Source organism: Daucus carota, chromosome 4 (genome assembly GCF_001625215.2).
Source record: "Daucus carota subsp. sativus chromosome 4, DH1 v3.0, whole genome shotgun sequence".
Classification (NCBI taxonomy): Eukaryota; Viridiplantae; Streptophyta; class Magnoliopsida; order Apiales; family Apiaceae; genus Daucus; species Daucus carota.
In genome coordinates, this window is record NC_030384.2 from 24,872,054 (window position 1) to 24,885,234 (window position 13,181).

At 33.5% G+C, this 13,181-nt stretch overlaps 1 protein-coding gene across 2 annotated transcripts; it reads left to right on the forward strand.

The window, feature by feature from the left end:
* The first annotated feature begins 2,049 nt into the window (after nucleotides 1-2,049).
* LOC108215524 (uncharacterized) lies at nucleotides 2,050-12,902 on the forward strand. 2 transcript variants are annotated; one of them, XM_017388001.2, is made up of 5 exons: nucleotides 2,050-2,418; nucleotides 3,785-3,986; nucleotides 5,234-5,302; nucleotides 7,872-8,004; nucleotides 11,554-12,902. In XM_017388001.2, the coding sequence occupies exons 1-5, from the start codon at nucleotides 2,187-2,189 to the stop codon at nucleotides 12,199-12,201; spliced, it is 1,284 nt and encodes a 427-aa protein (XP_017243490.1). In that variant the 5' UTR covers nucleotides 2,050-2,186; the 3' UTR covers nucleotides 12,202-12,902. The 2 variants fall into 2 exon arrangements, with proteins under 2 accessions (XP_017243490.1, XP_063948349.1); XM_064092279.1 differs by lacking the exon at nucleotides 5,234-5,302 and having other exon boundaries at nucleotides 11,554-12,346.
* Nucleotides 12,903-13,181: the final 279 nt, after the last annotated feature.

A 13,181-nucleotide genomic window follows, 5' to 3' on the forward strand; every position in this document is an offset into this window, starting at 1 on the left:
CAACAGAAAAACTCGGAGCTAGTCCACCCCTCACATATATACTTCCCCGCGTTAACCAGAAGGCCAACACGAAGAAGCAGGGGGGCAATGATAAGGGACCTCCTAAACAGCGGGTAATCAACACTGAAGACTTGACTTCCCCGTTGACACCTTTACCCGGAATGTAATCGTTAGCCTCAGGACGGGATCGATCATGTCATATAATCCACCCCGGAGACCAGATTAAACCCGTCAACTCTGTCACCCATCTGGCGACCCGCTGTCCCAGGCCTTGAAGCGGACATCGAACCCGTCATCTCCTCCCAGCCGGGTGACACGACAGAGATCACGTGATGCCTTGCGGGAGCCGCGTTCATCCTTGCAGGTATAAATAGGAAAAGCAAGAGAGTGATCTGGTAAGCCTAAATCTCTAGTCTGATTCTCTTCTCTTAGAAAACCAAGACTGATTGTCACGCCGGAGGCGCGAATCGGACAACACCACCGATCGAGCGTTGTTTTGCAGGAACACTACCCTAGCAGGTGCACCACATGACGAGAAGAAGAACAGCAAAGAGACACCCGGGAGTTACAAAAATGGCCCTATCACACTATAAATTCATAAGGGGTGTAAGGCTTCTTTAATTAAGTCAGGGATGTTTGTTTTCTTCTGATTGTTATAAACGATGGATGATATGTGGGAATCTTGTAAGATTGTTTATTTATTTAAATAGTGAAATTTGTATATATAAATCACGAGGTTTTGTTCCAATGTAAAAAAAGGTCATGGTGTGATAGTGCTTGCAAATTAAACACACTTACCTCATCATCCACAAACACAACATTCGTGTCTATGAGCTTCCTTATCTTGGTATTGATGGATTCTCAAATATGAGTCGTCCGAACAAGTAGTAAATCTCTCTTTAACTGGGTTGTTAGTGCATCTCTTTTAACGGGGTTGTTAGTGAGGCTAACGTTGTGTGTGGTGATGACATTTTGTTGTCTATGCGAAATAAGTGCAGGGATGAACCAGTGTGTCTTTCTCGGCTTTTATATTAAAAAGGGTTTCGATTTTGTAATTATTTTTCATATTTTCCTGCTAGGTTTGATGCTTGAAACTCTTCAATAATTTGAGATGTCATTTCATATTCTTAACTTGATACTAATATTTAAATTTCATAGATTTCAAATGAAATTTAAATCCAATTTTTTTTAGATATCCAAGCATGTCATCAAATCCATAATTTCAAATTAAATTCAAGTTCTTTAACCGATCATAATTGTATATATAGATTTTTAATTGACCATACTATTTCTTTTAATGAGGATCTGTTAACTAAGTTTGTTTAACACATCAAAACTAAGAATTATAGAAATTTTGCAAAAAAAATATTGAGAAATTTCTTGTATCTCCAACATGCTAAAATCTTTTGCTAAAAACATATTATAAAGAAAAATATGTAAATTTTCAATTAAAATAATATATATTATCTATAATAATTTGAAAAAATTATACTTCCTATGTCCCCCTAAGTAGTTTACCTTGGGGGACGAGCGTTTGACACGCATTCTAATGCTACCGGAAAATATAGTTTCGTAACTTTTTTTTTAATTTTTTTAATTTTAAATAAAATTTGATGTTTGAATTTCTATACACAAAAAAAAATCTTAAAAATAAGTTATAAGGGTCTTAAAATGCGTGTCTGAGAAAAAACTATAAAAAAATGAAAGGGACGTTGGAGTCCAAAAATAAAAAATAATATTTTAGTTACCCGGGAGGACATTATGTTTATGTGATAATGAGTTGTTTGACTAATCTTATTTTTCAGAGATAAGTACTTATTTCTGACAAACAATTATATAAAATTCTACTTTTTTGTAAAATAATGAATATAAATATTTTTAACATTAATATTGAGAAAAATTATAAAAAAATATATTAAAAAAATTAAAATATTTGGCAAAAAAATAAATTAAAATAAGTCGTCAGCAAAGTGACACAAATAGTATTTATGTACAGTACATGAGCTTTTATTTGATGGCTTTTTTTGCAACACCGACGGAATTGCTATTTTGGCCCAAATCCAGAAAACCACTGTAGCCCTAAAAATTGATATGCTAACATACGCAGCACATCCAGTCTCATATACAAATACAAAAGTTTAAAATCAGAGCCAGTTTGGCTGTGAAAAACCCCCTCTCTTACAACAATGGCGGAAGCATCATGTGCAACAGAAAGCTCGCACCCCAATGCAAAAACAGATACAATCTGTGAAGGGTGTAAAAAAAAGCCTTCAAAATACAAGTGCCCAGCTTGCTCCATACGTTCTTGTAGTCTCCCTTGTGTTAAAGCTCACAAGCTATCCACTGGTTGTACTGGCAAAAGGCAGCTGACCCAGATCATTCCTTTGTCCAAATTTGATGATAATCTTCTCATTTCAGGTGCTTCCCTTGCAATCTTTATGTGTATGTGTTTATTTTGTTTGATTGCCTTTTTTTAATATTAAGGTGGGTGTTTATGAAATTTGGTATATTTGTTAAAGATTATGAAGAAATTTAGAATCTTTTTCGGGTTTTAGTCGAAAATATAAGTTGATATTTTGGTTGCAGTTTATGTGCAAATGTAAAATCTGTTTAATTTGTATAGGTATTTTGTGATTAGCAAGAAGGGGTTTTGACGGTCTTGTGTATTTTAGATTGAAATTTTTCTATGATGATATTAATAACACTCACTACCTGTTCTTATATGACAAAAAAGAAATTACAATAATTTCGACTGCTGTTTTTTGATTGAAGGAGAATTTCTGATTGGGTCGGGTGAAAATTTGAACTAATTTACTGTTATTTGTTACTAATCAGACAAGATTTGAAAAATTCTGAACTAATTTTTTTTAAGCCAGCGAGAAACGGAAAAGTGCCTTTAATTTGTGCAGAGATGCCTTTTAGGGGAAGTCACTTTCTTTGAACTTACATGACTGTAAAAATTACATATGCTTAAGATCCTAGTATATGCAGATGGGTATTTACAACTTACAAACTTCATACAAATATAGGGGCTGTCTAACAATTTAATAAAATTGTTTTATATATTCCTCGCTGAAGTAGTACCCAATGTCAATTTTTTTATATGTATACAGGCCACAAGGGTTGGCCTCTCCTGACCCTATGGATTCTGATTTTAGAGGTTTGCAAGGGTAGCTACTTTTCATCTATATCCTCAAGTTGTTCTTATTTTAATGGAGCCTGATAATGCAAAGTTTATTAGTTCCTTTTTCTCGTGAATCTCTAAACAGTTCTCATTCTCTAAATACTTTTCATATTCATCTTTTTTCTTTTTAGTTCCCTTTAACTAAACACTATAGGGATCTTATAAATTATATGGTGTCTGATATTATTGCTAGAACTAGTAGCATCTAAGGAATTACAGATATTTATTTGAGGACTTGGATTTTATGGCTTATAAATATCATTGTAAATCATTGTAACTATTCAGAGGTGCCTACCAGTCCATGGACCTTGCCTGTTGGTAGTGATACTGTGATACATGTACAAGTTATGCACAGCAAATGGTTTTTGTTAGATGGAATTTTAGAGTTTTTTTATTATTATTATTTTGACACCCAACTGAATGGATGATATATGTCACTTCCAATCTCTTGAGATTCCCTTTGTGTTTAGCAGTTTCAAATACCATTTGATTTTTTTAATCTCTTCTTTACATATCTTCTATCTGGGGCTATAATTGTTATTAGGTAAGCTCTAATTTATGTTAGTTATTATAACGTTGTGAATATTTACTCTTTTTTAGACTATAATATGCTTGAGGATGTGAAGAGAGTCGCTGACTCTGCTAAGAGAAAGAGAACTAAGCTTTGTGGAAATTATCAGTACAAACTCCCATTTCCTCTTTTCAATCTTCGAAATGCTGCAGAAAGCCGGAGGACCAAAATACTCTTTCTTTCTACTGGAATGTCAAAGAGGCAAACTAATCAAACTTTTTATGACCAAAGGTAATTTTTTTTCAGATTGGCATCCATATTTGCATGAATTATTTGGAAGATACAATCTTCAATCTTACTTTTTGGATGCTGTCTAGTTTAAGTTGTTAATCGTGCAATGTGTTGACTTTTTTCTGTAAGAGTTGAAATCAGGTCCCCCGCATATTGGTATCTAGTCAATGTGTGAACCCTGAATCAATGCTAAGCCTATGTTTGTTTATGGGATTAATATTTCACCGACGATTGTTCTGTTAGCTCTAAATCTTCAATTATCCGTCATGCTTGAGTTATTACATGGTCTAAATTTCAGATCACTTCAATTTTGTGGGACTAATGATACCTCGGGGGAACTAGATAGTGATGAAAACTAGTAAATTAGATTGTTTTAAAAGATTGAACATGGACAAAATGAGTGCAAACCATAATTAGACTTTGCAAAGAAACATAACATAAGGGCACATGTGGGCTTGGTTTGTTTTTATGTGATTATTGGAATTTATGAAAAGAAAAAGGTACTTGAGTGTCATCCAGTTAGGATCTATTTGATATTGTAAATTATCTAAAAGATATTTTTGTTCACTGGAGGTAAATTAGCCTTGCTACAGAGTAAAAAATAATTTATTTTTTCTGATTTAGTGCAAATTTATACAAGGCAATGGCTCAAGTATCATGTGTAGCCCAGCAATATATTGCATTCCACTACTTCAATCAGTCAATTTCTAGAAGACCCCTATTAGTTTAAGGAGTAAGGACTTATCTCGGGAAATAAATACCGATTTACATTATATTTTTTTTGTGCTACGTATTTAATAGGTGCTTAATATTCCTTATTTGGAGAAATAAATTACTTATTTTGAGAAAGTACACATATATGTACGATTTTTAGAAGTAAGTGACTTGTTTCTGGAAAATAAGGTATGTCAAACCGCACCATAATCAGTAGAGCCTTATATTGTATATAGCTAATGATATGAGGAAACTTAACAGTATAACTGATATAAGAAAATAATCTAAGATACTTAATGATATTTAACCATCTTACTCATCTGGCTACTCTTCCAACATTTATGATAATTTTTGTATATCTGAATTGCATTGTAACCCTTCCACATTTATGTTTATTTTATTTCTATGCTCCACACTTTGTGTATTTTGTGCTGTAACATCTTTGGCACTGCTTTTTTGGCTCTCAACTTCATATATGAGGATGGAGTCCTTGAAATCTGATGAGAATGGTTCGTTTCTGAATGGGTTACCAGGAAAAAGGTTATTTCATGGACAATTGAATGGAGGTTTCATTCTACAGATGTTGTACTACATGACCACAGGTAGGCACAGAGAATCATACTTGTACTTACCCTCTCTTTGTCCTTTTTCATCTGAATTTCTATTTTATTTTCTCAAGTGATATCTAGTATATAGTCAGTGTTTTTAGAAAGTAAGAGAATGTCATTCACTCATTGTCATTAACTTATGCTGACCAGGGCAACCTGGTTCGCCCACAATTGAGGCTTGTGCATCAGGTACCACCATAACATATGGCCCATCTCTCCAAAAAGTGTATATATTTGAAAAATAAAAATTTTCAAGCCTTTTTCCTTGAAGTTATTCGTTTCCTCACTTTTAGCATTTCATCCTATTTTTTGCCTCTTTTGGTTATCTCTATTATAATTGATAGCCACGTCTTAGCTCTTTCTTCACAATTTTAAACAGTAGAGATAAAATATCATATATATAGACCAATGTTACATAGGACGGGATGCGATGCGAAACGTGGTACGGAAACGGATACGTAAAACGTTGGCATGAATGTTTCCGGTGCGAGGGGACGTAAGAGTACGAGGGAATGTGTAGGTACGAAGGAACGTGTGGGTACGACCTATCATATATTTTATAATAAATTTTATGTTCTAGTTTTTTGAAAAAAATTGCAAATATACAATTTTATTTTGAAAATATTTACAAAATTAATATGTTATCTTAATAATTAAATATTTTCTCAAAAATTATATTTAATGAGTATGCAAAATTTATTTTTGAGAAATGTTACTTTTTTTTTAAGTGCTACCCTTGCTATCAAACTTCAAGTATAATTTTTAATGTTTGATATTTTAAGTTTTATGAAAATCACAATTATCCCTGTAATTCATATATATTTGATAGGAATTAAAAAAAATTCACTATAATTTTTCAAAATTAAATAAAAATCAAAATAAAAAGCTGAATTTATCAGCACCTAAATTGCAACTCCCAAAATCCCAATCACATGGGTAACCAGTACAACCATAAATAGAGTAACATAAAAAAGCCCTTATATCGAGGCATCTCATACCCCCAACTTGCCGCTTTATCATCTTCCCTACCCTCTCTGTCTTCATCTTTCCTTCATCTTTCCTTCCTCCATCTTTCTCTTTCCGACGGTTCCGTCCTCTTCTTCACATGATTAAAAGTTAAAAGTCTCTTCACATGGCCTTCTTTTCTTCTTTATTATAACTTCGGTATAGTATGAATGTGAAATAACGCCGATTTTTGGGTCGTCACTGGCTGCGTTTCAGGTCGCGAACCCAAGCGTTTCCGGTCGCGATTGTACCGGAATCGGGCACGGACGAACTGGGTCGCCGTACGTGGACACGTTCCGCGTTCCTTGTATCTATGATATAGACACACACACACACCCACCCACACACACATATATAGTGTAATCATTTATCATAAAATAATTTTAATTATAGATATACACACTCTATTAGCTCTATCAGAAATGAGATGGTTTACAAATTGAAACACACTTAAAATGAGGAGAATATAAACTAAAAGTCTTCCCTTAATCTTGGGTTAGAAAATTCAGAACAATTTAATGTTGATCATTATTTCTGGTCTCATCTTATTCCGGATATTATATTGTTTTTTCATTTTATCTTGAAAATAATTTGATTTTAAAAGCGAAAGGATTAAGATATGTAAAGAACTTGTAATGCTTTTGCTTTACTACCTTACATTCCAGAATATTTATTATGTGTCCAAAAGGCAAACTAATCAAAAAAGTGATTTTCTTTTTGAATGTGTGTAATCTGACATGATATGATATAATTAATTATTGACGCATTTATCAAAAATAAATTGTTTAAAGATTAACTTGAGACTAATCTCGAGTATCTCATTTATTGATATAATGTTGCCATTATATCATAAATTTAATATGTATATTTGTAGTGAAAATAAGATCTGACACTAATTTATATATATATATGTGTGTGTGTGTGTGTATGTGTGTGTGTATCAGAGAGAGAGAGAGAGAGAGAGAGAGTGAGAGAGAGAGAGAGTGTGTTACTCCAGTGAGAACCCTTAAAATGAGAACTATGTCGAAACATAGCACATATGGTATGCAAACTGATCATTGAGAAATGGAGAAAAATATAGTAAAATCGTATTTCAAAAAAACTCGCTGATTGACGGGAAAAATCAAATAAAAAACATAAGGGATTAGGTGGGGTTATGTGTGTGAGGGTGTATTGTATTTGTGTGTGATGCCCCTAGCGGGGCTGTTAGATTAGATTGAATATATAGCTGAGATTAGATCTCATATCTCACATAAGTGTGGGGTTCTCATTTGAGCAGCACTTGCCTACACACACATATACATATATTGTCCAAGCCACCTTGCGCTAGGTACGCTTTGTGTTGTTTGAGCATGGTTGTATGTGTTAGTCTATTTCCTTTAAGTTTTGAATTGTAATACTACATTTTACATGACTTTTGGTAATGGATCATCCATTTTGTTATCTCTTCTTTCTAAAACATGTAAAAATCCCAATTACTGGCACTTCATTAAATTTCATTACCCCAATATGAGCTTGAAAATCTACTATAATTTCATGCAAAGGTTTTTTTTTTCAGGGTGGATGAGAATAAAAGCTTGTCATCGGTTATCATGAATCATCTTGAACCTGGCCCTTGGAATCATGGGTTGAAGCAATTCTGTAAGGAACCATTACAGTCTCTAAAATTTTTCATCCGGAAATTTCACAAGGTATTCCGAGTTGCATATATTTTTTATATCTGTTTTCTTTTAATTTAATATTCTTGCTTGTAATTTTGTTCAAATGGAAACTGCAATTACCATAAATTAAATATGAAATCGCCATTATTGTCTTTTTTTATAATTTGGGCTCTGGACATGATTGGTTGCAAGAATTACTGTATCTTATGCTTCTTTACTGGAATTTATGTGCCTTTATTTTAACAATGTATGAATATTTGAGTTTTTTTTAGCTCATTTTTAACATAATTTTTTGTATTGTCATGTTTCAGTTTCAGTATTCAAAAGTCAACTCAAACACTAAGTTGTAAGAAAGATGATGAAAAAGTTACATCTTAACAAATTCACATAATTTTAAATGTGTGTTTAGAAGTCAAAAAATTAACCCTATTATGTAGGCACAAGAGTAGCAATTACATCCACTTTATTGAAAAAGGGGAAGTGTTTTGCACAGTCGCTTTTTAGCTAAATCTATTGCTTTACCTGTACATTCTGTTGTGATGGTTTTATGTATTCGGTCTAGATCTAAAAGGATATGTTCATTGGGATAATAAGATGATGAACTGTATGGTGCGAATTGATATTCAGTGTTGAAAATTGGAATCAACTTTTATGTTACTGTTAGATTAGGCTAACAACATTTCTAGAAAAAGAAAGTACATTTGGTTTAAACAGATGCAGCTTGCACATATGTCATACCGTCATCCAGGCGAATGGTACTGATGATAGATATTGGTATATCTATTCAGTCGATATTGTTTGCAGGGTTTTTTAGATTACTGAAGTATCATTAATTTTGTCTTGGTTTCTAATCCCATGTTATTTTTAGAATTTTACTCCTGTTTCACCCACATATTTCTTATTTCCTATTTTGTACGTCCCAAAACTATTGTCCACATTTAGTAAATATGGTAAATTAAGTACAGTTAATTATGTTAATACTTTTGAAAAACAACACACCTTTTTGGTAAGTAGCAGCTTATTTAATTTGAGTGAATAAAAAGGTGGATTTCTGATTGTGGACGAAATGAGTGGGATGGAGGGAGTATCAAATTTCTTACTATTAGACCTTAAGTTAAATCTGATTTGTCAAACTGACAACAGTGTGAACCGACCAACTATACTTATATGATGGCACAAGCTGTCTAGTTTCGAGTATAAATGATAACAGTTAGTTTTAAATATGCTATTTCGTGATGTTCATGAACAATTTTTATATTTAAGAATGATTGATACATACATACGCACACACACATATATATAGAGAGAGTGTAAAGTTCTGTAGAGACCGTTTTTTATCAGGGACTTCGGAGACCATGCATGTTCTGCAACCAAAACATTAGAGAAATGTATTATTTTACAAAGCATGTTATATGAATAGTGCTATTTTATTGAAAATCTAAAAAATGTACGTTTTCCAAGCTATTCATGTTTTTCAGAACCTATGTTTTGCAATGTTAACTTGCAAAACATATATTTGCAAAACATATAAGATTTTTCATTAAATAATTATTTTTATAGAATATGATTTGCAATGTTATAATTTTACTGCATGCATGGTCTCCGAATAGGGCTGACAATTTCGGGTAATGAGTTGGGTTCGGGTTAGGTTGTCTTACCCAGTCTACTTTTTGGGTCAACCCGACCCTAGCCAGAATCGGGTTGAAAATTTTAACCTGAACTGTTCAGTACCCGATTAACCCGAAAATTACCCGTTTTGACCTAAGATTTATTAAAAATTAATCATTTTGATTATAAAAATTATATTTATTATAATATATTAATATATATAAATAATAATTTAATGAGATTATATGTGAATAAATATATTTTTAATAATATATGTATATATCATAAATTTATGTAATTTTGTAATATGAATATATATAATTAACATAATATATATATATATATATATATATATATATATATATATTGGGTTGGGTTTGGGTACACTGGATCAACTCGAGTTTTTCGGGTAAACCGAACCCGACCGAAAATATTAAATTCTCAACCCGAAGTCGTATTTTTTCGAGTCGGGTTTCAGGTCGTGTTGGATTTTGGCACCCTATCTTAGAGGAAAAGCGGTCTCCATAGAATTTTATTATATATATATTAGAAAAGTTATATGGAGTCCACATTTAAGTTGGAGTTTCGGAGTCCCATTCTTCAAAATTGAACAAAACATAACCAAATGGTTCTAATTTAATTTTTTTCTACAAATGTCTTTAAACATTTGTAGGATGGCGGGATAAACAGATAACCTGCCCTTAATCCATCCCACATAGGGCAGCTCTGCCCTGCTAATAAGCTAATATAGGGAATGGGGTGGTCACGTAGAGTAATTATCTTCCCTGCTAAATTATGTGGTGGGTATGGTATTAATACATACCCCGTGGGGATTCCCCGCCTCAACCGAATAATTTATATTTATTTAAATATTTATATGAAATATTTTAAAATTTAAATGTATTAAGTTACTTTTTATTAATGTTATTTTATAAGAAGTTATTATATAGTGATTAGATAAGATGTACGTTATATTGCATGCATTCATACTTCGTTATTCACTGATATGTTTCCAAAGTTAATTTTAATTCAAAATATTTATAATTGTATTCCAAATATCAACTATATAAATGCAATAGTTTTATATTGTAAAATTCAAACCTTTTTAGAAAAGAGTTATTAAATTTTGTATTTTATGTTCTTTATATATACATTAACAATCTAACATAGGAAAAAAATAAAAATTCAGATATTAATTTTTTTTTACAAAATTATTTAGTATATATAATAACGGGACAGGGAAGTAAAATATCCCGACAATGCGGGGATGGGGAGCAAAATAATTACCCGAGGGGAATGGGGAGGGGTTGGGGCACAAATTTATTTGCGACAACTACGGAAATCACGATCCTCGCCCCAGCGAGAAGCCTAAACATCTGACAACTCGAAAATTATGTTCTACAACGTAATCAACAAGTACAACAATTACTTTTATGAATCGGAGGATATGATGCTCTACAATATAACTAATAAGCAGGACAACTGAACAATGATCTTAATGATTCTTAAAGTTGAAGGATGTTAATGATTAATTGATAATGATGTTTAAGATTACTTATAAATGGTAAATTATATATAAATTACAAAATATGACTGGTATTCCAAGACTTCAGCTTAAACGTAGACTTTATATGCATAATAGAGCTTACAAAACGTCCTAGAAGCAACCCCTTAAAAAAATCTCCTTTAGAATAGCACTTAAGCCTCATCTTCACAGATTCTGGGCGGACACATTGGCTTGCTGGTTGTGTAATCCATTAGCATAAGTGGTTTGCCAACTGTCACTGTGAACATCAAATGGCTTGGCTACTGATTCCAAATCAGCAAGCTGTTTGTCCTGCGAAACAAACTTAGTAACGTACGAAATAGCAAGCTGTTTGTTTGTATCTGTCAAGCCTTTTTGACTTGATGATTGTGTTCATCAAAATCTCAGGAGTTACATAATGTCGTAAATATTTTTTTTGTATGCAGGGTCCAAAGTCACCTTTCCTCGAGTTAGATATAGATGCATCAATACGCGAGCAGTTGGCAGACTTAGTTATTATCGAGTACCCTGTTATCCATGTTTTCCTCCCTTCTCATTATTATGATTTTGAAGTTATCAAAGCTGCTATTCGTCAGAAGCTGGATCTGAAGAAACCAATAGAGAACCACGAACGAAGTCCAAAAGGAGTGCCCTTTAGAGAGGAGGAAATCATTGAGGAAAATTCTGCGGATCCTAAGGTTCTTGATCTAATGAAATATCCCAAGCAAGATGGAATTGACAACACTTCCCATCAATCTACTGGAACTGAGGAACAAGTAACAGACAAGCTCGACAGCGTATCATGTGCACCAAGTGAACGAGTGATAAAAATAGAAAAGAATGATATTCGCTCTGACAAGACTGAAGAGGGGCAGCTGGATTTTAGCGTCAATTCTACCGTAGCAGATCTATTAGAAAATATGGACTTTGAATTTGAGCAAGGTTTAATAGATTCGTACTCAGATCTGATTTCAGAGTCAAATCTTGACGAAGTTTTTGATCTTGACGGGGTGTTTAAGCAGGAATTGGCTCTAGTTGAAAGTACTGGCCAGCTGAACGTGGAGGAATTAGAGGAAGGAGAAATATCTGGATAATATATACTTGATGTTTGCATTTGCAGAGGTTTGGAATTGTGTTTCTTGCAGATTCCAACCTGAGAGAAATTCTGTCTGTTTGCTAAATTTTTTTCAACTGATATCTGTTGGTCAATATTGAGCTCTGACAATAGGAAGCAACACAGATGAATTTTTTGGTTAGATGTTATTTAACTGGTCGTAAACAGTGTCTAGCAGTTGCATGTTCATCCCCGTTTTCAGGTGTCCGATGACTTGTAAGCAGTCCATGGTCTTTCAGCATCGATTGGGCCGAGGCCAACTATATGTAATCAACAATCTTGCAACTGCTACGGTTTTGTCCTGTAATTTTGTGCTCCAACAATTTGATTGGAGATATAATCCAAATATCAACCTGTGATGAACATTCACCTGCTTAGCATCAGGTGTACATTATCTCTTGGAGAGTTTCTTATTTTGAATCAGGAAGTGATTCTTAAGTATCGTATCTGAAACCTCAAATATGGAATGTGTTAGAACCAAAGTTCTGCCGGTTCCGAAGGCCTGTAAGCAACCTGAAAAGAATGCGAAGGATTGTCCCCCAGATTCACCTCCGGCGTGAGAATAAGTTAGTGGCTCTAGGGTGGATAATAGAGAACTGCAAGCGTATGAAAGTGTATGTGTGTAAGTGAATAATTTACTCATAATTTTCCAGCTATTTATAGGAGGACTTTTGTTTGTAACGGTTCCGTTCGATGCGGAAGGAGAATAATGGAGTTTAAGTGAAGCGTGATCCCCGTCCTCGACCGTTACGATGGTAACGTTGGGACATTTTCGTAACGTTGGGACATTTTCAAATGGTGGGCCGCCTTTGGCCTTTGGGTTGCTTTTCAAATGGTGAGCTGGGCCTCTTTGGCCTTTGGGGCGCTGAGGAAGATGGGCCTACCTTCGACAGAATGTAATAATGAAACTAGGCCATAAGCCCACAAGTATTAACTATTTTTACTATTTTCTATACAATG